This window comes from Ambystoma mexicanum, chromosome 12, assembly GCF_040938575.1.
Source record: "Ambystoma mexicanum isolate Mex_15411 chromosome 12, UKY_AmexF1_1, whole genome shotgun sequence".
NCBI classification, from domain to species: Eukaryota; Metazoa; Chordata; class Amphibia; order Caudata; family Ambystomatidae; genus Ambystoma; species Ambystoma mexicanum.
Window position 1 is genome coordinate 606,428,039 of NC_090936.1, and position 24,877 is coordinate 606,452,915.

A 24,877-nucleotide genomic window follows, 5' to 3' on the forward strand; every position below is an offset into this window, starting at 1 on the left:
TGCGTGACAGAGCTGCGTCTGTCGGAATGTTGCATTTCTGGAGATCCTTTTTGTATATTTTAGGACCCTTATCCATTCCTGGTCAGTGAAGGACCTCTGGAGTTCGGCCTCCCATTTTCATGAGCTGTTCGTAAAGCCTGGACGTCGCGTGTCCTCCTTCGGAGATATCGTACCATGTGTCTAGATCTTCCTTTATTTCGCCTTCCTCCGAGGTCCGGCCATCTTCTTATTGTTTGGACCATGCTATTATACAGCATAAACTGGCCATTGTGATTTTCGTATTCCACTCTCAGGGTGTTAAATTCCACCCATTTTCCCTCCTTCCACAGGTCTCAGACCTGTGCCCCTCCTTTGGCTTCCCAGTGTTTCCGATATACGGCCAGGGCTTCCAGCCGGGTTGCACGCCAGCCCTGCCAGGGGAATTTGCACGGAGTATGGATCCTAGATTCCCTGGATTTTCCACGCCTTCTTCCATAGCGTCAACCCCAATTTGACCAGGGTGGGAAGACTCTCGGTCCAGGGCGTCTCCATCCAGATTAGTTCTCGTAAATAGCATTGCTGTAGTGCTGGCTGAAAGAATAATGAATCTATGGATGTTTTATCCCCCAACCATCGAACCACAAATTGCAGCTGCCCTGCAAAATAGTATCTCTCGTAATCTGGCACTTTGATCGCCCCCCCCCCCCGCCTGGTAGTCCCTTTGTAAAGTGTGTAGGGCTAACCCGTTACTCCCCATAGGAATTCTCGCACTATCGGGTTTAATTTCTTAAAGAATGTCCCGGGTATGTTATGAGGTATATTCGTGAAGTAGTACAACAGGCGAGGCAGGACCCCTCCCCATCATCCCAAATGGCAGTGCACTCCAGAATTCCATTGTCTTCACAGTTTTCTCCAGGGCAACTTGTAAGTTGGCGTTATGCGTGTCTATAGGGTCATGGTGTATGCCTATACCCAAATAGCGGAAGGTGGATGGCGCCCATGTGAGGCTCAAGTCTGGCAATTGTTCTATGGGAACCTGTCTAAGTTCTGCTGGGGGTACAAGATGGATTTTTCTTTATTTATGGACATGCCTTGTAGTTTGGCATATGCATCTATTGCTTCCAGCAGATCAGGGAGGTTCTCTCAAGGGTTTGTGACAAATAGAAGCATGTTGTCAGCATACAGTGAGACTAGGTGTATGATATCTATTTGTATCCCTGTGTCTGTATATGCTGCTCGCAGGAAGGCCGTCAATGGCTCCAAGGGCAATATATAAAGCATGAGGGACAGCGGGCATTTTTTTTTTTGTGCCCCTATATATTGTCCAGGCTTCTGACATATGTCTCCCAGTCTTAACTCTTGCCCTTGGGTCTTTGTACAGTAGCTTAATCCATCTGAGGAAGCCCTCCCCTATACCTAAATGGGCTAGTGCACTCAATAACCAATTCCAATTCACAGAATCGAAGGCCTTGACCGCGTCTAAGGACGCTATTGCGCATTGTCCTTGTCTACTATTGGTTCAGCCTCTGCAAGTTCCACGTAGTGTTGCGCCCCGGGACGTAGCTCGTGGTACGGGTGCACTAACGTGTGTATGACCCTTTTGAGCCGGTTAGCGAGGGCCGCTGTCAGGATTTTGCAATCCTGAAATTGGCCTGTAAGAGCCACAGTCCAGAGGCGACTTCCCAGGTTTGAGAATGGGTATTATTAATGTTTCTAGCATGCGGTCTGGCAATTGGCCCCTTTCAAACGCCTCCTCGTACACATCTAATAGTTTGGCTGTAAAGGTCGTTTTGTATTTTTTGTAGAACTCTCCGGGTAACCAGTCAGGTCCCGGGATCTTGACAGTCGGGAGGCTGTCTTTATGGTACAATTGTTATAGAGTTTGACACGAATGACAGTTCGACCATATTAAATCGGTACTACTGCACACTCGTGTTAAGTCAAAGATATACAATATTTGTATTTAGTTAGCAAACCACATACAATGAAAGTCTTTTAAAAAGGAAGGAAAAACATTGGTTAATCACACAGCAGCTAGAGAAAATTTTCAAACAAACTCTTTAAAAGTCCAATCACTAACTATACAAGAAAGTCAGTTCGGAGCGGAAGTCTTAAGAAGCGGAAGAACAGCAAAAGTTCCTTACGATACATAGGAGGATAAGTTACTTGGTAATTCAACAATGAGGGAGACCCTGCAAAAGGACTTACTAAAGGGACACAAGCTGACAAGATTGGGTCAGAGGTAGAGTGGACACCTCTTCACGCACTCCATTCACTCTGGAGCGACTTCTCGGTTCAAGATAAGTTATATTTTTCATCCGCAGACCTTATATTCGAAGAAATGCCCGTAGCTGGATTCTCCTCTGTGCAGCAGCGACGGACCCAATCTCCTGATTCCTCGGTCTGGTGATGAAAGGAAGGACTCTGAATGGGATGCCTCAGCAGCAGTCTCGAGAGAGGACCCTTGGCATGGATTTCTTCAGACTCTTTGGTCGGTCTGCAGTTTTGGCGCCTTTTTCTCAGCACGAACAAAGGACAGTATTTGCCCAGTCGCTTCTGAAGTCCCGCACTCTGGTGAGGGGAGTTCGACGAGTCGGATCGTGGCTCTGGCGGTCCAACTGGAGAAAACCAAAGTTCTGGACGGATTCAGCCTTGCAGATGTTGCACTGCAAATGGGTCGGAGGTCTCCCGGTAGTCGCGGTCTGCAGCTCGGGAGAGGCAAAGCACCTCGGGAGATGGCTCGATTTGTAGTTTGTCTCAGGACTGGTTGGTCCCACCAGACAAAGGGAATGAGTGGTCTGCTTCAGAGATCCTCCGTCGAGTAGAAAACAGGGTCAGACCAGCAATGGTAGCTTCACTCTGATTGGAAGGGTTTGCAGGCATCTTTGGTCATCTTCAGCTTCAGTTATTTCAGTTCCAGTGGTCGACTTTCCTTTCGCTTCAAAAACCTCACCTTTGTGTCAGTTTTCCCACACACTACTCTGCAAACTCTCAGCATTTTACAGAAAATGGAAAATTTTACACTGGGAGCTGGCTGTCCAATCAAGGCAGCCAGCTCCCAGTGGGAACTGGTTCCATTCAGGCACCCTGGCAGATAAAGGGGAGTGAATAACTCCTCCCTCACTTCCTGCCTGCCCAGACACATTGGAGCCTAGGTAAGGACACCAAAAGGTTCCCGCCAAAGGCAAAACACACACACTGGCATCCCCCTCCCAGAACGGCAGAAGACGAGCTAACAAAGAACAACCACGATCGAAATGGAGAAAAAAAGAAAGGAGGCAGCATGTTAACAAATAGTGACCCTATTGTGCACACCCAAGAATGTGAATACAGTCTGCGGTAAAGGAAATAGCACAATAGTGGGTAGAACACGTCCACTGCTACCAGCCATAACTATAGGATTGGCTAGGTGACTCAAATGTCAAAGCAGCAGAAAGAAGGGGGATACTAGGTATCCCCTTAGCACTCGACATAAGAGTGTGGTAATCTCTCGGAGTATAACGTTTTAGGAAGGACACAAAGTATCCCTCTATCCTTAAGAACTGTAGTTAGTAAGGATAAGGAAATAATCTCAAAGGAGAACCCAAAGGGTTCCCAGCAACACTGCATATAAGGTGCTGTGTGGGGCAAAAATGAAACAGCTGCCTTTAAAGAGATATGGAGGAAAGCAGTAAAGATAAAAACAGAACAGAGTTCCAAAAGTCAGAGCAAATAAGAATGAATGAGGGGCAAACGGCTTCCCTTATTTAGGATAGAAAGAAAAAGCTCCTTCCAGCAAAAATTGCTAGAGGCTTACTAGGAGAGGGGATGAAGCATAACAAAATGAGAAATCTACCTAACAGACAACCCATAAGAAGGACGTTTTGGTCAACTTATGTTGGTGCAGTTTGACAATGTTCACAAAATGTTCCACAGATTTCTTCTTATTGTGCAGTATAATCAAAGATTAGCATCTTTATAGGGGGCCAGTGGACACTTAGTGGGAAGTAGGCCACAGGTCATGGCTGCAGTCCTTGGCAAGTGGCTAATTTGGGGGTTTGAGAGGGCTGGCAGCCTTGCTGAAGGCCATGCCTCGGCCAAAGGTGCATTGGTCATGGCCAGTGACCACCAAGCGTCACTCTGGCGAGTGCTGGAAGACTCTGATGCAATTACTAACAGTACCATCAAGTACCTGGGTGAGTCCTGAGGCAAGGCCACTGACCATGTCCAGTGGGTCCATCGGTGGGGGCTCAGGGCTTCCTTGGGAAGGATAGAAGTCCCTGCCTGGGCAAATTAGCACCGAGGTATGCCCATTGAATCTTTTTTTTTGCTCAGGGGTGCTGGGGCATAGACAAAGTGCACACTGGGCAGTGCTTTGGGCCATGCCCTGTCGGCACCGATTGTATGATACGGTGTTAACAATAAAAAATAAAGAAAAAAACCTTAACAGAAAAAGAGGGACGTTACAGTTTCAAGGCATAAACACAAACAAAATATGCAATGGTTTCAAAAGAAAGATGCAAACCACCATTGTAAAATATCCTTAACCACCAACTACTACTACTTTGGATGCCACTTCCAACACGATTTGATTAACAAAACAGAGCGAAGAAAAAGAAAAGGAAAAAACAAAGCTGGCTAGGGCCAGTTTACATTTAATGAGGGACAACTACAACACTAACAACTGTACAAATTAAAGAGGATAGTTCAGATTTCACTGGGGAAGCATCCAATGGTGAGATGTCATGAGCAGTGCAGATCATTGCCCACATGATGGTTGTTGTAGGATGCAGAACCTCAGAATATTTTGTTTTCTTTGCGTTTCAACCATTTTGTCCCTTTCAGAAAGTGTGTTGGCTGAATTTCTATGTTTTTTAAAATAACAACATAGCCATTAGGTCTCTTTAAAGAAAGCATTTCTTTCTTTATAGATATGACAAATGTTACTTAGCCAGTAATAGTCTTTTTGGAGCCTGCGTTGGTTTAGTGTCACCTGCTACACATTCTGAAATGTAGTGGTAGGTTCAGGACATTAGAAGTTTACTTCCAAGTGAAAGAAGGTATCATCAGGGGAGCTCCCGCCATACTATTGTGTGTAGGTCATACCCTGTGTGTGCACAGGTCTAATGATACTCTGTGCCCATGTCATCAAGTGGTTTGTTTTTCGTTACTATTGAGAACAGAGGGCAACCTTTAAAACTTATTTGTTCAAATAAATCGGTCTATTAACTTTGCTTTAACCTGTTATTCCTGATGTCCTTGTCCTGTGTCTGCTGCATGTTTATGGTCAAGCGCCCCGATGCCTGCGGGCTGCCGGCGCTATATAAGCATAAAGATAAACCCTTGAAGCTTTAGTGCAGTATCTTTACCTACATTGTCACCACAGTTAAGTGTCTTGTGCATTTATTTTATTTTCTGCCTACCCAACATGGAGTAAGTGATTTATGCACAGCTTGCGACTCTAAATAGATAGCACAAGAAAGATTAATACTTGCTAATGTTTGACTTCTGGGACTTGTCAATTTGTTTAGATTCACAGGCTATGCATATATTAGCAACACTAAATGTGTTTTTAATCTATTATGTGCCTCTGGTTTAACAAGAAACCTTTTGCACAACTAAACAAAAACATTGAAAATGCTCGACATACACAAATCCAACAGCATACAATACATTAAGTACACACATAGATAATATTAAAATTGATTAATTCAACCAATTCCATCTTAGATAATACCAAAACCTAAAATTCATATAAAAGTCACCAAGGTGGCCAATTTATTTTCCAAATAAAATATGAAGCAGCAGGGATTACTAAAAGGGATTGGCGCTGTAAAGATTAGCCCAAAACTGATCAGAAATTATGGATTTTAAAGAGGATACCAGATTACCGTACTCCTTCCAATGCGCCATTGCTAGTTGTGGGCAATCAGTAAGTATATGAGGTGCCTTTCCCAATTCAATATTACAGAGTCGACATGTCCAGGATTCACAAGTGATGTTCTTTCATGCCCCTGTATATTCCAGTACAGGGAGAATATTTAGACGAAGATATAAAATTAAACGTCTGAGCCCCAATTCACAAGGCTTTATTAGCCAACTACAGGGTCGACCAGGACTAAAACTAATGTAATGAGCATTCCACGATTGAAGCAACAGTAGATGATGTTGGTGAGCTGGTGAAACAGAATAATAAGTGTGCAGCACTACTTCACCCTCTTCTATACAGTAGCGTTTTGTAAATATATGCGTTGAAACCCACTTTGTAACTATACACATGAGGTTAGAGGTAACATTTACCATGAATGCCAGAGTATCTACGGTTCCCCAAGCAGAATGAGGTCTTTAGCTTTTCTCCCACAGTCTTGTGTGAAAGGCTGCAGCATTCATGAATGGCACAATCGCAATATTGTGATGTTAGCTTTACCTCAGGATTGCCTTCTTGCCCTGTGAAAAACCAAAATGAAAAACTGGCCCGTTTTTTTAGATTTCTTGCCGCTATCCAAATAGAACATACCTGTCCTGCGTACATCAAGTTTATTTAAGAACAACCTTTTTGCCCTTGATTGGGGCTGGTAACTCAATGGATTGGACAGTGCAGAATTTGAAAATGTATTTTGGAAAGAATCAGGGTGTATTCGAAAAACCACATGTCTCCGTCGGTGGTGACAAAGGCATCATCTACGGACAATAGCTAAAGCTCACAGACTCTTATTGAAATAACAGCTACTAAGAAGGCCAACTTGTACGTTTGATGTTTCAGAGAGCATTTGTGAATGGGTTAGAACAATAGAAGCATTTGCCTAAATAAAAACCAATACAACTTGGAACTTGTCTGGCTACTGGTAGATGTACATGTCCAACTACTTCCACTAAGGCTCTTGCTACTGGGATCTTCCACCACAAAACTTCTTACTGTGATGTGGTATATGTTGCCAAAGCTGCCAATTGCATTTTATGTGAATTATACACTAGACCAGAGTCCAAGAGGTAAAAGTGCTTAACAAAGTCTGCTGCGTACACACTATTAGACTGATTGAGTGTTTTGCACAATACATCATGAAGCTCTTCCACTTAAAGTATAATGTTTGTTTATTTGGTTTGCATGACTCCCCAACGATGTCCAGGCATCAAAGTTATACATAAAAATGACCAAACTCTGACTTCAGAAGCAATGATGCCATTTTCATAGATTGTGGATCTGGATGGGTTATCTGCAGAGGTTGCTGTGTGACCAGATTGTTTGATGAAGGTTTGACCAGGGTATGCTGAAGAGATGGGAGCACCATAACAGTAGTGCCATTGTGCGAGTGATTAAGATTAGCGTCATGTGTTCCCCTAATAGTTTCTGTACCACCCTGTGAATCCGAGGTGTTGGGGTGGTAAAGCATAAGAAAACATCTCCGACTTTGACATCCAGAAGGCATTGGAGAGGGAGCTTTCATGAGGATGTATCTAGATGCGAGGTTTTGCCATTTTATGGTTGTGGCAAACATCTATATCTGGAGTAACCCCAACTTTTCAAAATTAGTCCGAGTGCCCTTGTGTGCAGCTCCCAGTTGTGTTCATGTTGAACATGTATGCTGAGGGCGTCTGGTAGGCAGTTCTCCACCTTGAGAGTATGTCAGCTCGGAAAGCATATGTCCCTCCATAAGCACCAGTGCCTTTGACAGTTTGAAGGAATGTGTGCCCCATTTGTTTAGTAAAACATTGCACTGGTGTGTTCTGTCTTAAGAAGAACAGGTTTGCTTTTTTTAACAGTGTTTGAAAGCAGAGTACCCATCTGTGAACAGCCATTAATGCTAGAAATCTGATGTGCATCTCTGCCTCCTAAATGCTACACTTGACTTGGGCTTTGAGAGCCTGTAGGTGTGCACTCCACATTATATTGAGTTGTCTATTATGTACCAATGCCTGTTGCATTCCACCATTGCAGAGCTTATAATCTTTCAAAACCGCCACTACATCTCCTTCAGCTCTCTGTTGCTGGAGACCATTGTGCATCAAGCCTTTTTTTTTTTATAAAGGTCTATTATGCAGTCTTGCATGCAGTAGCAGGAACATGCATGATTGCAGGACTTTACTCCCGTTTATCGTTAGCAACAGCAAATGAAGGAGAGCAATTGACTGGAACCCCTGAACCCTTTCCCTCGACGGGTAGGCCATGGAAATTCCTTTATGCCTGCCCCCAAAAATATCTTGTGAAGGGACTAAACGTGCTATGGGTACCATAAAATCAAGACATCCAACTGGTGCAGCAGTGTTATTGTTACACGGGCATGCTTGTTGCACTGATTGACTCTGTTCCTGATCATGCGCCTATTATCCAGGTAGGGATAGACTAGTATGCCCTACGTGAGCAAATGCACAGCCACAATAGCGACTACCTTTGTGAGCACAGCTGGTGCTGATGTTATCACAAAAGGCAGCACATTGAACTGGTAGTGCCCATTTCCTACTGAATCCGCAGACAGTTGCAATGTTTTGGGAATATGAAAATATGAAAGTATGTATCTCTTATATCTAGAATGGCCATGTAATTGCAGTAAATGAGCAGTGGAATTACCTCTTGTGATGTAGTCATCCTGAATTTCTGTACTTTGAGCTTAAAACACTCCTGACTAGGTCCACACACCCTCCACTGCCTACCTAATCTGAGACTAGCTGATATGCTACCCCAGTTTCCTCCCTCCGTTGCATATAGACTGCCTTGCTGCCAAATTGCCGCCATCCCACTTCCATGTTAGCTCCCTGCTCCCTAGTATCTCTGCTTCCCTCGCCTATAAGCTCTGCTATGGGTACATGCCTATAAAAGCAGCATGTACATATGAACTATCACAAAATTAAGGTGTCGGAAGGGTAGGCATGTTAGTTAAAACAGGGAAGTGGGAAGGACCACAAGATGTTGGGATCAGAAATAAGATGGACCCAAAACGCACTGCAGAGATGGGGGTTTAGACTTGTGACACGTGACTAGATGGCAAGAGGATGTGTGGGAGAAAGATTAGGTGACCAAATGAAGTGGAGATCTACAAGCAGGAGACAGTATTTTGTTGATAAAATGTTAAATCTACAAGGGCATAAGAACCACCATGCTGATTAGGTCATAAACTACTCCTTGTTCATTACTGTAACGAAAAATCTATAAAAAGGGTCTGCTTCAATAAAAGGATTTCAAGATAAACTCAATCGGGTGAATATCAATCGGATGAATATTACAACTACTAGGAAAACATTGTTTACATCCATTTTTATCACTTGGAAAATGGTTTTGTACTTTGTCTTATCTGCAGCCCTACCGATAAGGGTTGTGTGGACCACTTTTACTAGAGGCAAATACACACCCCCACCCCATCAAAATAGGGATTAAAAATACTCTCAACACAAATAGGAAACGTAAACATAGGACATTGTGCCCCTGCTTTCACCCAAATAGCTCCATGGATATGTTTGGACCAGTAGTGCACGTTGTACCACAGGAAGAAACTACTATTATCACTGACAGATCGAAGAAGTAAACACGCTTCTTTTAATGTGTATGAATAATTGGGTGCAAAGAAATAATTATTACAAAAAACATTTACTTGCTTATAAAATACTCCTTTTGGGAATTAGACTTACAATGCTACTGCCTAAAAAAAAAACATTAAAAAAAATTAAAAAATAAAAACATTTTAGTCCCAACTTTTTGAAGTGGGAATATTTTAATCCCCATTTTTTAATCTCATCTCGAGCACTGTTTATCTGTATGAAAAACATGTGTTATACCTTTAAGAAATGTTTTGCTTACCTAAAGAGGATATGGTATGCTATTGCCCTTATGTTGTGGTTTATTGTGGACAAGCATGTTTTTCAAATTATTGCCATTACGTCAATGTGTTCATATTTGTACATTTATATTATTTCAATGTGTCATATTTGTATACGTATTTTATTTCAAACAGGTTTTTGAGATGGGATAAATGAGATTTGGCATTTGTGAGATTTAGCCTTTCCAGTTGACTGGATTAAGTTGTCGACTAATTGGAATGTAATTACACTGGTTTGCCAATTACGGGCACATTCATTGTGGAGACATAATTGAAGAAATGGCAAAGTATGCTAAAACCAACTAGGTCTTTGTAATTTCCCCAGCTCCATATTGTGTAGGGGTTTTCCCTTGTATATGGAGCTGCACACCTGCTCCTGTAGTTTGAAAGTGCTCTTAGTCACAGAAACAGGAGGGGTGTGGGGGAGGTGGAGAGGACACACCGCACGGTCAATTTTGCCCCATTTGTTGGAATCCCTGCTCATGTAGCAGAAAGACTGCCCTAAAGATGCTGAGTTCTGCCGCTTCAGAATTTAAAAACAGTTTTGTGAGGCACAATGGCCCCTTTGCCCTATAGCAGAAGCCCCAGTGGCTAAACTGCTACTTTGTGCTTTTCCACCTTGCTATTGAATCGTGAAACTGCTCCAAGAGTAATTTTTCTTTTTGAGAGTTGATTGCATTTTCAATGGGTCAGTCCCTTTTGATTTACTTTTTATTTTTTTTAAGGGTTCAATTAGATTTTGGATTCTTGTTAATGTTATTTAAATTGTTCATTTACAATACCTCCTTTGACCTCCAGGGCGGCAGGTTTTTTACATCTGGTTTCAAGGCATGTATTCGATGTGTTACTGGAAGCTCTACTTCTACCCTAGACCCGGTGCATGTTACATTGTCCACTTTGCAAATTCAAGGGTGTTCCAATGATTCAGGTGCTGCGATTCCTAAGCGAGTACATTCTTTTCTGGAGACTGCTACAACTCCTGAATTTGCAGCAAGTTTTTCCTCCCATCACAGAGATATGTTTTCTAAGCGCGGACCCAGGGATCGAACCTGTGTTGCTCCGTGTTGTCTTGCTTCCAAGGCAGAGCACATTGCCCCTGAACCATCTTCCCGAGATCCTTCCTCGTCATCAAATGGTACCAAAGGTTCAAGGTGCAAGGCCTATGATTTTTAGGATTCAGTAGCTGCCTGGTTCTTTGGCACATGCTCCACCTGATCCCAATAGTTTGCAGCCTGATCACACGCTGATGAATTCAGCCTGCTTGCCTAGGTCCTTCTGTTCATCACAAGGGAGAACAGAAGCTTAAACTTTTATGCGGTGGATTCAGACTGGCTGCTACATGTCTTGTGGTAGGACATGTTTTCAATTCAGCCTCACAAGCTGTAACCTATTGGTTCTCCGGCCTTCCTCCGATTGTTTCTCCAGTAAATGGGTGCAAGGCTCCTCCTAGGAGTCCTGTTCACAGTGAGACTAAAGTGGTCAAACATGGAATTTGAAGAGCAGGAGCTGAGAGTATCTCCCGGGTGTCTGGGTTTTCCTCGGACCAAGAATTACTCATGGAGACCCATGAGATGCTAAAGCCCAGTCTCATACCAAAGTTCTCAAAACTATAGAAAATTAATGCACAAGAAGATAGCTGATACACCCATGCCAACTGTTATTTTTACTGCACTTTACTAATGCACTTATTTTAATGCAACTTCCAGACACATTGTGTTAATGTCAGGTACATTGTGTAGCACCAGTTGGATTGGGGAGCCAACAATACCTCCTGGTAGCTGTTGGTGACAAGTAGTCAGTGTGGTGGATCAGAAGAAGGACAAAGAGGCTGTGAAGACATTTTAAGCAGGAGATGTATTCTAAAATAAAATAAGGCCCACCTTTCCCTACATCTACGGGGTGTTCCCTACCTATTTTACTAAGGTGCTCGTCAGTCAAGATGAATGCCCAAAACCAAGTCCAGAATTACTCCCTTCACCTGGTTGCTATGTTTTGTCACAGGATTTTTATGTTCTTTTGTTCCACTCAATAGACCAGGCACAAATAGTCTCTTTATCCTCTGGATTAAGTTCTGAAATGCTTGTAGGGGACTGATCGCTTTCCTCATCCTTTTTTGCAGACAATCTTACTTATGTAGAAGTTCCTTCTCTCGTTCTTGTCAGTTTCTAGCCTCTCTTCCCAGAGTGCCGTTTCATGTATGAGCGTGTCTTCCTGGTCTCCTGGGTTTTTGTTTCCCAAATGTCTATTTATTATTGCTCTTTATCTTCGGGAGCTGGGCTGACTTTTCCCAAAGTGACAGGTTTTCAACTCTACTCCTCTCCCATTTTGGGTATCATGAACTTCATTCCTCAGCTTATTCCCATTACTACTGGGACAAGTTTTTTTCCAGTTATAGCGAGTCCCTCTTAAATGTCTGGTAATTCCGCTCCACATATTACCTTTTATTCCGTCATCGGTAAAGTCTTGAATTCCCTTTTTGCTTCTTGGCTCTGCAGCTCACTTGTCGCTCCGTCTGTTATCACGTGCGTTTCGTTATCGTATTCCAAATCGAACTGTGTCTTGGGTCGGTACGGATTTTCTCACGTCGGTGGTATCGGCACTGTTCTGTGGGTAGACCGACGACCACCGTTGCTGTGGGTCATGCCACCACCAAACTCTCTCTTCAATTGCACTGTGCTTTCTTAGGTTCTCTTAGACTGGTCTCCCAGCATCCTTGCTTATGCATGTTATGCGTTCTGTGAGAGCTCCGCCTCCTTATGTTCTGCTACGCACACAGTGCTTCCCCTGGTTCTCTCTGCTTTCTGGCTTCTGTCGGCTTCTCGCCGTCTCTCTGGCCCGTTTCGCCTTTCCCCTTTCTTTCTTGTCATATCATACATTTTCAGCATCCTCGGCACAGTTCATTGGAGGAACTGATTTAAAGGGATAGTCTTAGTTTTCTGTTGTGGATAGCTTAAGTTCATTTCATCTTTATGGAACTGATAATGTTCCATTATGTTAGACACATCCATATAGGCCATAACTCTTGAGGACATCACGGAGTTCCTCACAGGAACGGGAGTCCTTGTCCCCAAGAAGGTAGTCTCTCCCAGTGACGTCCCACTTGCCATGACCACTAGGGAGGGTTTTGCAGAATGGGCCGACTCCTGGGAGGGGCTCACCCTTGGGGAGATGTAAAGAAATCCCTCAATTCGTCACACCAGGCTCTCCTATCCTCCATCGGGGAGCTAAATAGTTATGACCAATTTCGAAACCTGCACTACCTACTTATGTAGAAGATCTTTCTTTTGCCACAAAGAGGTTGTTCACGGGCCTGATGGCTAAGGCAACTTATGCCTTGTAGTCAACTTCTCCTGAAAAGCCTCCAGGCAGCACTAAATTCAACTGAAGGGTGCTTCGGTCTATGTTCAAATGAAGACATCTGTGTCAGGATACGTACTCTGGGTTGGAAAAAGCCCTTTTCGGAACCAACGTTTTGGCAGGTTTTAATAACTGCAGGCATCCTGAAGAAGGCGATTAACTTAGAAACGCCAAAACGTGAAAACACCTTGACCCTTTTCTGCTTTATCTCAAAACAGACTCAGCCTCAAGTAATGCATCAAAGGTTATGAATGCATTCTAAGATGAACCCAATAAAGTGAATATTATCACAGAGAAACCAGTGTTTACATACATTTACCACTTGGAGATCTTGTTTTATACTTTAGTCTTATCAATTTGAAATTTCTTAATTGTTAGACCTTTCTTAATAAATGTTTTTCTAAATAGGACGATTAGATAGGTTACTGTCCTATTATGGTTTATGGTGCACACATACGTTTCTCAATTATTGCCATTATGTGATCGATGTGTTCTTGTTTGCTCTCATTTATGTTTTTGATATGGAATAAATGAGATTTTGCATTTGAGATTCATGCTTGTCAATTGATTGCATTAATTTGCCCGACTAATTGGAATTTAATTTCATTGGATTGTCAGTTTCTTGTTGTGGAAACATATATAAATGAAGTGACAAGATGTGGTATAGCCAACAGGAACATTTCTTTGTATGTTTTACAGTTTTGCAACTCCAGCAATGCTAATAAGGGTGTGTGTGCTGGGCAGCAGGCCTTCTACATTCAGAGACCAAAGAACAGCCCAGGAGTCAAGGGTATGTTTCTTTGTCATACCTGCCGTTTCAGCACTGTCACTGCACCGCCACACTCTGCAGTTGGCATCTCTATGCTAGGGGCAAGATCCAGAGTACAGTGCAGGCTTTAAAAACAGCATGCTTAGTGTATTCCCCTGCAGCGACATCCTTTTACTGGGAAATTCAGCTTTGTATGTGTGACGCCACAATAAGGAAATACAGCAAATTAATAATTAATTGTTGAAAACGGCTTCTTGAGGGTGTCCTATACAAGCATAACAAGCTCTGCCAAAGCTTCCACAACACCCTCAGGCTCAATAACGCACATACATGGAAAATTGTACTAAGATACTTTTGACTCTGCCTGTTTGCATGGCCAAATCCAAGGCTCAAAACAGTCTGAGGAGTCAGAAAACACAAAATAGGACAGAAGGTGAGAATAGGAGTAGGTTCCTTTGTTATTCCGCAGCACATATTCATTCAGCATGCTATTACATGAATGCAAAAAAGCAGCCCTTTATCAACTTTGTTTTTAATGCCGAATGTTAAATTTAGTTAGGGCATTCACTGCACATCCATTTAGTGATTTTAACATTTATTGTGTCATTTTGATTGATTGTTTACCCGCGTGTGAATCTTTTCCTGGTGTCTACTCCGAGACACGGCCTGGGACTTCATTTCCCAGCAGTGACTGGGCGAGCGCACAGCCTACGGCGTAAACACTCCACGCCGCAGGCATAACAGGCCCACGTCAGGGCAAAGCGCTGACGCAAAGCCTTTTGCGGCCCGAGGTGGCTAGAAACTCTGGTGGTTTGGAGAAGGGTGTACCTCTCTTGTTTTTTTATCTGCCAGGTACTTTTTTAATTATAGCCTCTATCAAAATTGTGCTGAATATTATGTTTTACCATTATGGAAGCGCAGCCTTACTGGCCCTAATAATGACAAAGGCTTTTTCTCCCTCTGTGTGCTTGATAAAATATGCGCACTGGGGATCTTGAGACTGGATGAGGGACAGCTTACGATACCTGTTGGGAATGGAGCCATTAGGGCTGCCTTGAGTAATCCCAGGTCGGCAATGGCTCATGGCACAAAACTCCATGAGTTCATGTAAGAGCACGCTCTTGAGATTCTGTTTATAACAGAGACCTGGTTTACAGATGGCTCCCAAGCATCTTTCCATAATATGATTCCCGGTGGATTCTTTATACACTTTTTAAAAATCATACGTTACTAGAGGTGGAGGCATAGATGTGGTGTATAAGTGCTCACTGCGGATTTCTCATTTAGAGTTACTTCAGTGGGATGGGATCTAAGGTGGGTCAGTTGGTCATATGGGCTACTCCCTCCTCTTTCCTGAAAGTGGTTTTTGGTTATAGATCCCCTGGCGCGGGTAACATGTTTTTTGAACAGCTAGATCTGTTCCTTTCTATACCTGGAGGTAAATATAAAGATAATCTGTTTTTGGGAGACTTTAATATATGGCTGGATGATCAAACTAACTTGGATGCCAGCAAATTGTAGGAGATCATTTATAATCAGTCTATCTTTGACCACCTCCTCTTCCCATGTCATGGGCCATTGCCTGGACATTTTATTGTTACGTGGGAATATGGTGATTCTGAAGGATACAATTCCAGTTCACTGATCAGATCACTATGCTTAGCTGTTTGTGTTGAGGCATACTGCTGAGAACGGCTTTTAAAGGACACTCCTACAGCGCTAGTTCGCAGTGAAAGGGGTGTAGCAAATATCTTGGGTGTGGAAGTATGGCAAGCATTAGCTACTGTTGGTTCAACATTGCAATGTGATGACCGATTTGCCTGCAGTGCTACTATCCTGGAAAATATGTGTTCCGCTGCAGCCGCTTTGAAAATCCCTAAATTAAGAAAAAATAAACCATTATACACTCAGGATTTACTTCCCTTACGGAGACAGTAGAATTGCAGAGCGGACATGGAGAGAGGCTTATACCGAGGATAGCCATCTCAGGTCAAAAATGGCACTAAAAAGTATATAAGCATGCAATTTTTCTAGCTAAATCAATTTATATCCACGCAAATATTTACACTGCAAGAATCACCCTATTGAGCTCAATCAAGTTGTTTCTAATCTTTGGCATCCCAGATGTACCTCCTCCTCTTTGCAACCATCGTTGAGACAGGCTAATACATTCTATTTATTCTTCAAGGAGAAGATAGAAAAGATTCAAAGAAACATCATGAATCTCCTATCCTTTGATAAGAGCCTAGATCCGGTGGAATAGGATTCCCTGGAAGATCTGATGAGACGGCTCATTGCCTTTTGATTTCAAAATAGTGCTAGAAGATGAAGTGGTGTCATTGATTGCACAGTTACAAAAACGTCTAATGATTTGTTATTTCCACTGCCAGCTTGCACAGCTAAGGGTCTGGCACTGGAGATTGGTCCTTTCATGACAAATTGTATTATTAAATCACTAGAACAAGGTTGTGTCCCTCTAGAGCTAAAAAGAAAGGTTATTAAACCACCTCTGAAAAAAATCAAATCTAGATCTATCAGTTTTGCAGAATTATCGCCCGATTGCTGGTATTCCATGGCCGGGAAAACTATTGGAGAAGGTTGTTGCTAACCAATTGCAGACCTTCGTGGAAAAGGAGCTTTTGCTGGGCCCTCTGCAGTCGGGCTTCAGACCTAGATTTGGGACCGAGACAGCACTCCTGGCAGTGCAGGATGACTTTTTGGAGGCCGTGGATAATGGAGATTGCTCACTACTTTGTAATGTTGGATCTCTCTGCGGCTTTCAACACCGACGACCATTCTATACTGCTCAGCCACTTAAAGGAAATTGGCAACGTCTGTGATCATGCCTTGAAATGGTTTGCCACTTTCCTGCCGTATAGCCATCAGCTGGTGAAAATGGGGGTTGGGGGAGGGGGGTTTCTTTCAGATCTACATTGGATGCGGGGTACCTCAGGGCTCTTCCCTCTCGCCTTTACTTTTTAATCTCTACTTGCGGCCGTTGATGAATAGTCCGAAGAGACGTAGGATCAATTTTCATTCATACGTCGATGATACCTAGGTCTTCATCAAAATGGGAGTTGTAGAACAGACATTTCTTAGTATTAACCATTGTTTAGAACACATTAGCCAATGGGTGTCATGTCAGCAAACCAGCTGCAATTAAATCCAGACAAGAGTGAGGTTGCCTTGTTTGGACCACTGCATCTCCTTAGGGCAGGAAACTGCCCCCTGGATTACCACTGTTTGGGGGCTGATCTTAAATCTGTCCCCAAGAAAAAATCTTGGTTGTATTTGGCAAGATAACCTTGGAAGTGAAAGCCAGGTTAGTGCCAAGGTTCAGGCAGTTTTTATCACTCTTTGCGTATGCTACAAGTCTTGCCATAAGTTCCGAGCAGTGACCATACCATGGTGGTGGGGTCACTGGTAAACTCACATCTGGACTATTGTAATAGTCTTCTTTCTGGAATACCCACCAAACTCCTCCAGAGATTGCAAAGAGACCAGATTAACTTGTGGCCTGAAAAAAAAAGGTCACGTCTCTGGTGCACACTGTTCTCTACATTGGTTGGCAGTGGAACGCAGGATTACATTTAAGATTGCCTGCCTCATATATAAGAGCCTCAACTTAGCCCATCCTTTTTGGTAAATGGGCTTAGTCGACATTTAACCGTCCAGGCTATTACGTTCACGGGTTCAACTGCTGTTGAATATTCCCCGTTCTCTATGTGTGACTAGGGGTGACAAGAGATTTGCTGTCTATGGTCCGTGACTTTGGAATAGCATCCCCCGAGAAATCAAGTCCTTGGAATCAGTCTAAGTTTCGTAGAGCTCTGAAAACCTTCCTTTTAAAATAACCTGACCTCTAGATTTCCCATTTCTACTTTTGTTCCCCCCTACCAGTTGTCCTTTTTTTCCAATCTTTCATGTATCTTGTGCTCATCTCTCAATACCATCTGCGCCTCTATACGATTCAGTTAGTCTTTGTGCGCGTCCTAAATAATTAAAATCAAATCAAGAAGAGGGGAGATAACAGAGGCCTGGGGAGGAGGGAGGAAAAGTGAGAACACAAGCCTTGGACGAAATTGCCTGCAAACAGCTGGACCAAGGAATTTTAATATACGTCTAATAGACCTTGCAAACTCTCACTATCGCCATTACGTTTCTAAACTGCAGTCTAATACTAGTTCTTCACAGTAACCTGTCGATTTGTCTTCCAGGTGCACCTACTGCTTTTAATGTCTCATTCTAAAACAGAGGTTGGAAAAGAAAGCATTTGTGAGGGGTTGAAAAGAAGCCAGGGCAGACAGCGAGTTAGACATTAGGGAGAACTGGGGCATAGGGATTAGGTAACAGGTCCCAGGCATGTAGTTATCTTCCTCCAACCAGGCAATGCCTTCTAGCCCCCCTCACCTATGTAGACTCATTCATGCTACCGCAGAGCACGATGTAAGTTACATAGGTCTCTGAACAACACTACACCATTACTGCTCCATATTAAAATATTTTATTAACATAACAGGTAAACTGTCCACTTGGCTCCCCGATCCACCCTGTTCAAATGGACCCCTTTGGGCAGAAAGCAGATTATGAAAATTGCATAAATACCGTATAGATTTCTCTCCACTCCATTCAACCATCTTTCCTCTCAATGCCCCCCCTCAGAAATACCATTCATAAGTGTTTAAATGCCATCTCAGAGCACATACGCAGCCCACTAGCCATAAAGGTCAGACTCTCCATGTATCTGTATTTTGCTGCCCTTCACCCTCTCCGCGCTTGCACACAGTACCCTCTGGAATACAGATTTCTGATGCTGGGCAGGATGACAGGGCCGACTTCCGTAACAGAAAAATCTGGGGGGCGAGGGACAGTGTGATTATCTGTGTGCTCTGAAAGTCACAGTGACAGCATGTTTTTGTCTGCAGGACTCGGCGTCAAATCCAGCTTCTCCATCTCCCAAGAGCTCCAAGCATGTAGAGGGAAGAGGGGCATACTTAGTAGCCTAATTTCTCCTTCCATATAGAGAGCAGGATGTCTTTTCTCCACTGACACTGTGGAGTGTGAAGCACACACTTTCTTCGGCAGGCTCTGTCAGAACCCAGTCATTCTCTTACTGTCCTTCCCACAGTTTTCTAAAACTTTAACAAGCCAATATTCATTTTCCAAATTGAGCCTCTGCTTTCCGGTTTCTTGCTGATGGCTGAAGCCAAGGATCATTAGTGGGGGTGTGTGCCAAAAAGCCAACACAAACTAGAACAGCAGGGTGTGTGTTGTACAATGTTAACCTCTCCAACGACAAAGAAATGAAGAAAGTAAAGAACCAAAGATGATTAGTCTATCAAAAGATACATAAAACACAAGAATTCCTGATTCACTACAAACACCTCTATGAGGGCCATAGACATTTCCACCACTTACCTGTTGTACATGTCAGCCATCATCTCAACCTCAAGCTCCGCAGCCAACTGCTGCGCTCTCATAGGGTCCATGGTGCTCAACGGCGGATTCGAGATTTAACTGCTGCCAAAGGCTATATAAATCAGGCAACTTTAAGATAGAGACAATGTTGCCCCTACTGTACTTTTCTTCCAGAGATCTCAGACTATCGCTGAAGTATGTTGTTGCAAGATTTCAGACTGCCACAGGCTGCTGTGGACTGGCAAAGACAGTGGATCACCATTAAAATGTCACAGGTTGTGCGCACGTCAAAGCTGAAAAAAAAACAGAAAGGCAGTTAGCGAGAGGGCACACAAGATCAGGCCAAGAATTAGATTTTCCAGTGGGTGACTTATTAGGAAACTGGCGTTTATAGAATCCTCGTTCAGAGAGAAGCAACTGGAGCAGAAAACTGCACTTCATTAGAAAGTTACCAGGCAGCACAACCAAGACTCTCTAAGCAAGACCCAAATGGTGCCTGCAGACTTCAACTGCACTTGGGTAAGTGAACCAAAGTATGCAGAAATACCCGTCACAAAGAAGCATATAACTCCAATGCTACAAACAAATGAGAAGCATCTAGGAAAGGTCTAAAAAAACCACAGAATTGTACGATTGGAGCAGAAAAAAAAAAAAAAGGTCTGACCGTACAAAAAGTCTGAAAAATGCTACCACCAAAGGATCGAACTTAGTTCGAACCTTTGGTGGTAGCATTGTAGGTAAGTATAAAAAAAAAAAAAAGGACTGAAGTGGTGTGACCCGCAACACCCTGCTCACTATATAGTGAGCAGGGGGGTTTCGGGGGACACCGCTGCAGCTCCCAGAAAAATAAAAAAAGTAACGGACCCTGCGGCGTCGCTTCCCGATCACGGAAGTGAAAGGGAACTGGCGCCGCAGGGACTCAGCGTGAAAAAAGGGTAAGTAGTTGTTTATGTTGGGGGTATGTATGCGTGTTCGCATGGGAAATGTGCAAACCTTTTGTGGTTCGCACATTTCTCGTTCAAACTTTTCCGCGACTGAAAAATCACGCAGATCCAAAAACCACATAAGTAGCCCCCACACAGAGCCACTTCATCAAATCTCTTTTCAACATTGCATGCACATCAAACCAGTAACAAAACACCACAATGAAAATAAAAAGGGAATAAACACAAAGAAACATTAATATGCACACGCACACAAATTCGCATGCATCTGATAACACAGTACACTGCAAACGTGCTGAACAAATCCACATGAATCAGAAAGCAAATGCTTAAAAGATGCCGATCACCTAAAACAAGAGATCAAAACACAAAGCTACACATTCCATACACACACACACACACACACACACACACACACACACACACACACACACACACACCTGCAACTAAAAATACATCTGCATTATCCCCCAGTAACCTTTAACAACATGCATAGAGTCAGAGTTCGAAATGAATAGCTTTTTTTTGGGGTGTTTGCATCTGTAATTTTTGGAAGGCTGCATCAATTGCAAGAAAACTACAGTTTTATGATGCTGAAAAATCATTTGAGGTGCTCTTTGCGCATCTATTTAACCCCTCGTTTGCAAGAGCAAGCAGGCTACAGTGCACACATATGCAACTCGCGATTCCTGCTATCTACACAACAAAACCAGAGTGCCACTGGCAGGCAAATGAGTCATTGGACGAGGGGTCTCAAGATCACCTGTGGTCCCAAAAAGGAATGTATGAACAACCTTCGATTAGACCATACATTCTGAAACTGGTTGACCGATCGCCACCAGTGTTCTTTCCGGTTGCCACCAACAAATCAAAATGCTGATTGGTGGCACGTGGAATCACCAAAGGTTCCAATTTCTCACCATTCATCTTCAATCAGTGCACAGAACTCCTCTGCATCCGAGATAGCAAGACCCATCAATATGCTGACAAAACCTTACTGTATCTAAACAGCACATCAGCCACCCAGCACACCGCAAAAACCGTTGGATGGAATTGGACCAGCTACGAAACTTGGGCAGGAAACGTTGACTCAATTGCCGACAGGGGTCTGGGGCTATTCCGTCCAGTAGTTGTAAAATATATTCAGTGTGTTCCGGTTGCAAAGCCCATGAGCACATACATATTATAAAAGTAGGGACTCACAATGAAAAAGAAATGGCATATGAGGACATCATCGGAAGCGCTCCGATTTAAGCTGGTCATAACTTCCCACATCTGCTGAATTTCGAGGGCATCGTTGCATTAAATCTACACAAATTAACTGTACTTTAAGGTTTTTTCAGTGGAAATATATAATTATTATGTAGTTGCAATCAAAATGCCACGCCCCAAAAATCTGCTTGAAAAATGGTAGAGGTATAACCTCTACAGACCCTTGTTCCCTACTTCATTGTGCCATTCCAGGAGTCGATTGAATTGTTATTTATAACATGCTTAGTACCCATAGGTTTCTAAGCGCGGATCGAACCTGTTCTACTCTGCGTCGTCTTGCTTCCAAGGCAAGCGTGTAGCCGCTGAGCTATCCTCCGGAGCCAGAATGAGCACTGCTAACAGTCAGACCCTAGGTATGGCTTAGTGCAGTAACTGAAATGCAGCCTAATGCCACCTACATACTTTAGCTCCCTCTGGCACACCATTCCTAACACTCGTCTATACCATTACATTCACTCACCCTTGATAGCACAGAGAGCCAGAACTAAAAACGTTGGCGTGCCGTCTTTGGTAATCCAAAAGCCAATATGCACTCAAACATTGAAAAGTGGAATCTGTGTTTGTAGGACAACAAGTTCAAAATCATTTAAAGGTCAGGAAAAGAGCACACCACACTGATTTGTCTTCATGCCACCCTACTGGCAAATTGGATAGCATACCATTGTTGGAGGATATGATATTTTATTTATATCACGCTCATACACAGGTGTTTCAGAGCGCGACCAGGCAAAGGGAGAGGAAACAGGGGAGAACAAAAACAACGATCTTACTAGGCCCAGTGATATTGAGAACGCGCAAGTGCACGGGGAAGGGACAAAGGGGGCAAGTGCATGGAAGGGGGGGAAATTGGAAAGTGCTGAACATAGGAGAGAGCAAAATAAATAGTATTAATTCAAATAGAAATAAATAAATAAAGATACACAGTAGTAGTGCAGCCGGAAAGTGGCAAAGTGCTAGATAAGTCAGATAGTGTGCATCTGCTAAATGCAGAAAAAGCATGGGTGGGGGACTGTATGGGTACAGCTACAGGCCCCAGTGTAAGGGGTGGCCCGGAGGCAGTGCAGGGGGGAGGTAGGGTGAGCGGGTACCTGGGCCAGAAGGGCTGAGGGTGGCCAGGTGCACAGTGCAGAGAGAGAAAGCAAGTCAGCAGGGGAGAAGAGGAGCAAAGGCAAAAGCGAAGAGGAAGGTCTTGAGGTGCTTCCGGGACCGTAGATGGTTCTCTTCAAGTTTCAAGGTGGCAGGGAGGCTGTTCCACAGGGAGGCACCAGCCGAAGATAGAGAGCTACCCCCAGCTGGTTTCTTTGAAAAACGTCTGACCCTGAGGGAGTTAGAAGTAGAGGAGCGAAGGGCTCGAGAGGGGTGGTATTTACAGAGGGGTAGTTGAAGATATTTTGGGCCCAGGCCCCAGAAAGCCTTGTGGACAATACAGAGTGTTTTACATGTAATCCTTGCGTCCACTAGGAGCCAATGAAGGGATTTCAGAGTTGGAGAGATACGATCCCGGGGCTTGAGGCCAAGGACAAGTCTTGCAGTTCTGTTCTGGATTAGGAGGAGCATAATATTGGTTTAATAGTTCACAGCACAGGGTCCCTTCTCCACATTACTGCAAGAACTGGTTGGCATGGCTGCACAACAACCTACTCCCTGTGTCGGAAACATTTGGCTTGCCAGATGTGTTGCACTACAACTCCCATCAGCCCTAACCAGAATAGTGAATGGTGAGGGATCACAGGAGTCGGAAAAACAACCGGAGAGCTGCAGATTGAAGAACACTGCAGTGTTAGAAATTGCTAGGAGCTATTTAGCTCCTGCTTCCACCCTAGGAGAGCCTGGTTAGTTAGCTTACAACCAACAGTTATCAGTAGCTACTTTTAGCTCCCATGGCCAACTAGTGCCATACAAACATGCATATGGGACATTAACTTTGAGTGTTTGAGAAGACAGTAAATAACAATCAGGAACATCTACGACCCATTTAAATATAATGCATCATACAAAATGGCCAAAAAGTTAAATGGTGCACCTTTGTGGATGTTAAATTTGCAGTGTGCCTTGTACTTGCTCCTGGTTCCCCAGCGGTAGATCCTGCCTACTGGTTTTAGCTCCTGCTCAACAAATCTCAATTTCGAACACTGCCACCGACACCCTACAACTCCATGCAGAGATAGAGAAACACTACTGACTTAGCAGGCAGAATGCCTGTGCTAATACTTACAAGTTGAAAGTGCTACGACTCAATTAGAACTATCAACAACCCCCAACGGTCTCCTGATGAGGGACCATCCTATTGTAGCACCTACCCATCTGAGGCAGCATTTAGTTGATGGGGCTTCCAAGTGACACCTAGGGATTGTCACCACAAAATGCACGCAACAACAAAAAGGTTTCCTACTGTACACAGATTGGTGGGCAAGATATTCTTATCATGCCATGTATGTCCTAGGGGTAATGAGTCATGTAAAATCATAGCCCTTTCAAATGCCCCAATTTCCTGAAGGAATATAGGAGGTTTCCTTCAACTTTTATAGACCTCTGGTAACTGGCTCTGATATATTAGCGACCGAAGAATACTTCAGCTACCCTGACATTGAGGTTAACACACCTACTGATGTTAATAACGGCTATGCATACCGGTACTTGAAAAACAATTCTGCATAGTCAACAATAGCCCTCCATTTAATGGATCTGAATTTTAGCTCTTTGCAGACTGTATAAGGTTTTGTCATTTTCTAGAATGGTCAGCTTTAAGGATGGCGAGTTGAAAGCAGAGTTTAACTGAAAAAAACACGACTGAAGCTGAAAATCCTGAGCTTTCACAACCTGCAAAAAGGTCTAAAGCTGATGAAAAAAGGAGGCGAGTCCCCAAGTTAGGAAGAGAGGGATACAAAAATCCTGGATATACTGACTAAAATGGCAATTGACATTGCCGATATTAAGGCAAAGCTGTACAATTCAGAGGAGAGATGCCAGGAGATGGCCACAAAAATTGATGGTTTGGAGACAAGGAACAGAGATTTGGATGAGGGTTGTTAAGATGGCGATTACTATCAGAGAGCATTAGGACAACAGTCACAGCACCTCATTGCAAAATTCCTGAAGTTTCCCATAAAGGAATTGGTGTTGAGGTGTGCAAGAGAGTTGAGTGACCTGTCCTGGGGTGATCATAAAAGTATGGTCTTTGGGGACCTTATCAGAGATGTAGTGGAGACGGGGAGGCTGTTCTCCTTGGCAAAGGAAAGGCAAGGGACAAGAAGCTGAAGTACTAAATGATATATCCTGCAATCCTACGTGTAGTTTTGGATGGTCAAGTGCACTCCTTTATTGACCATGTGAGATCTGAGGCTTTTTTG

General features: G+C 43.5%; 1 protein-coding gene across 1 annotated transcript in view; it reads right to left on the reverse strand.

Annotated features, from left to right (window-relative positions):
* The window catches only part of TIMM10 (translocase of inner mitochondrial membrane 10), a 51,352-nt gene that overhangs the window by 20,644 nt on the left and 5,831 nt on the right, over nucleotides 1–24,877 (reverse strand). The window contains exon 2 of the mRNA XM_069629018.1: nucleotides 19,312–19,604. Coding sequence (XP_069485119.1) covers nucleotides 19,312–19,382 — 71 coding nt within the window. The 5' untranslated portion in view covers nucleotides 19,383–19,604. The remainder of the gene's footprint in view (nucleotides 1–19,311; nucleotides 19,605–24,877) is intronic.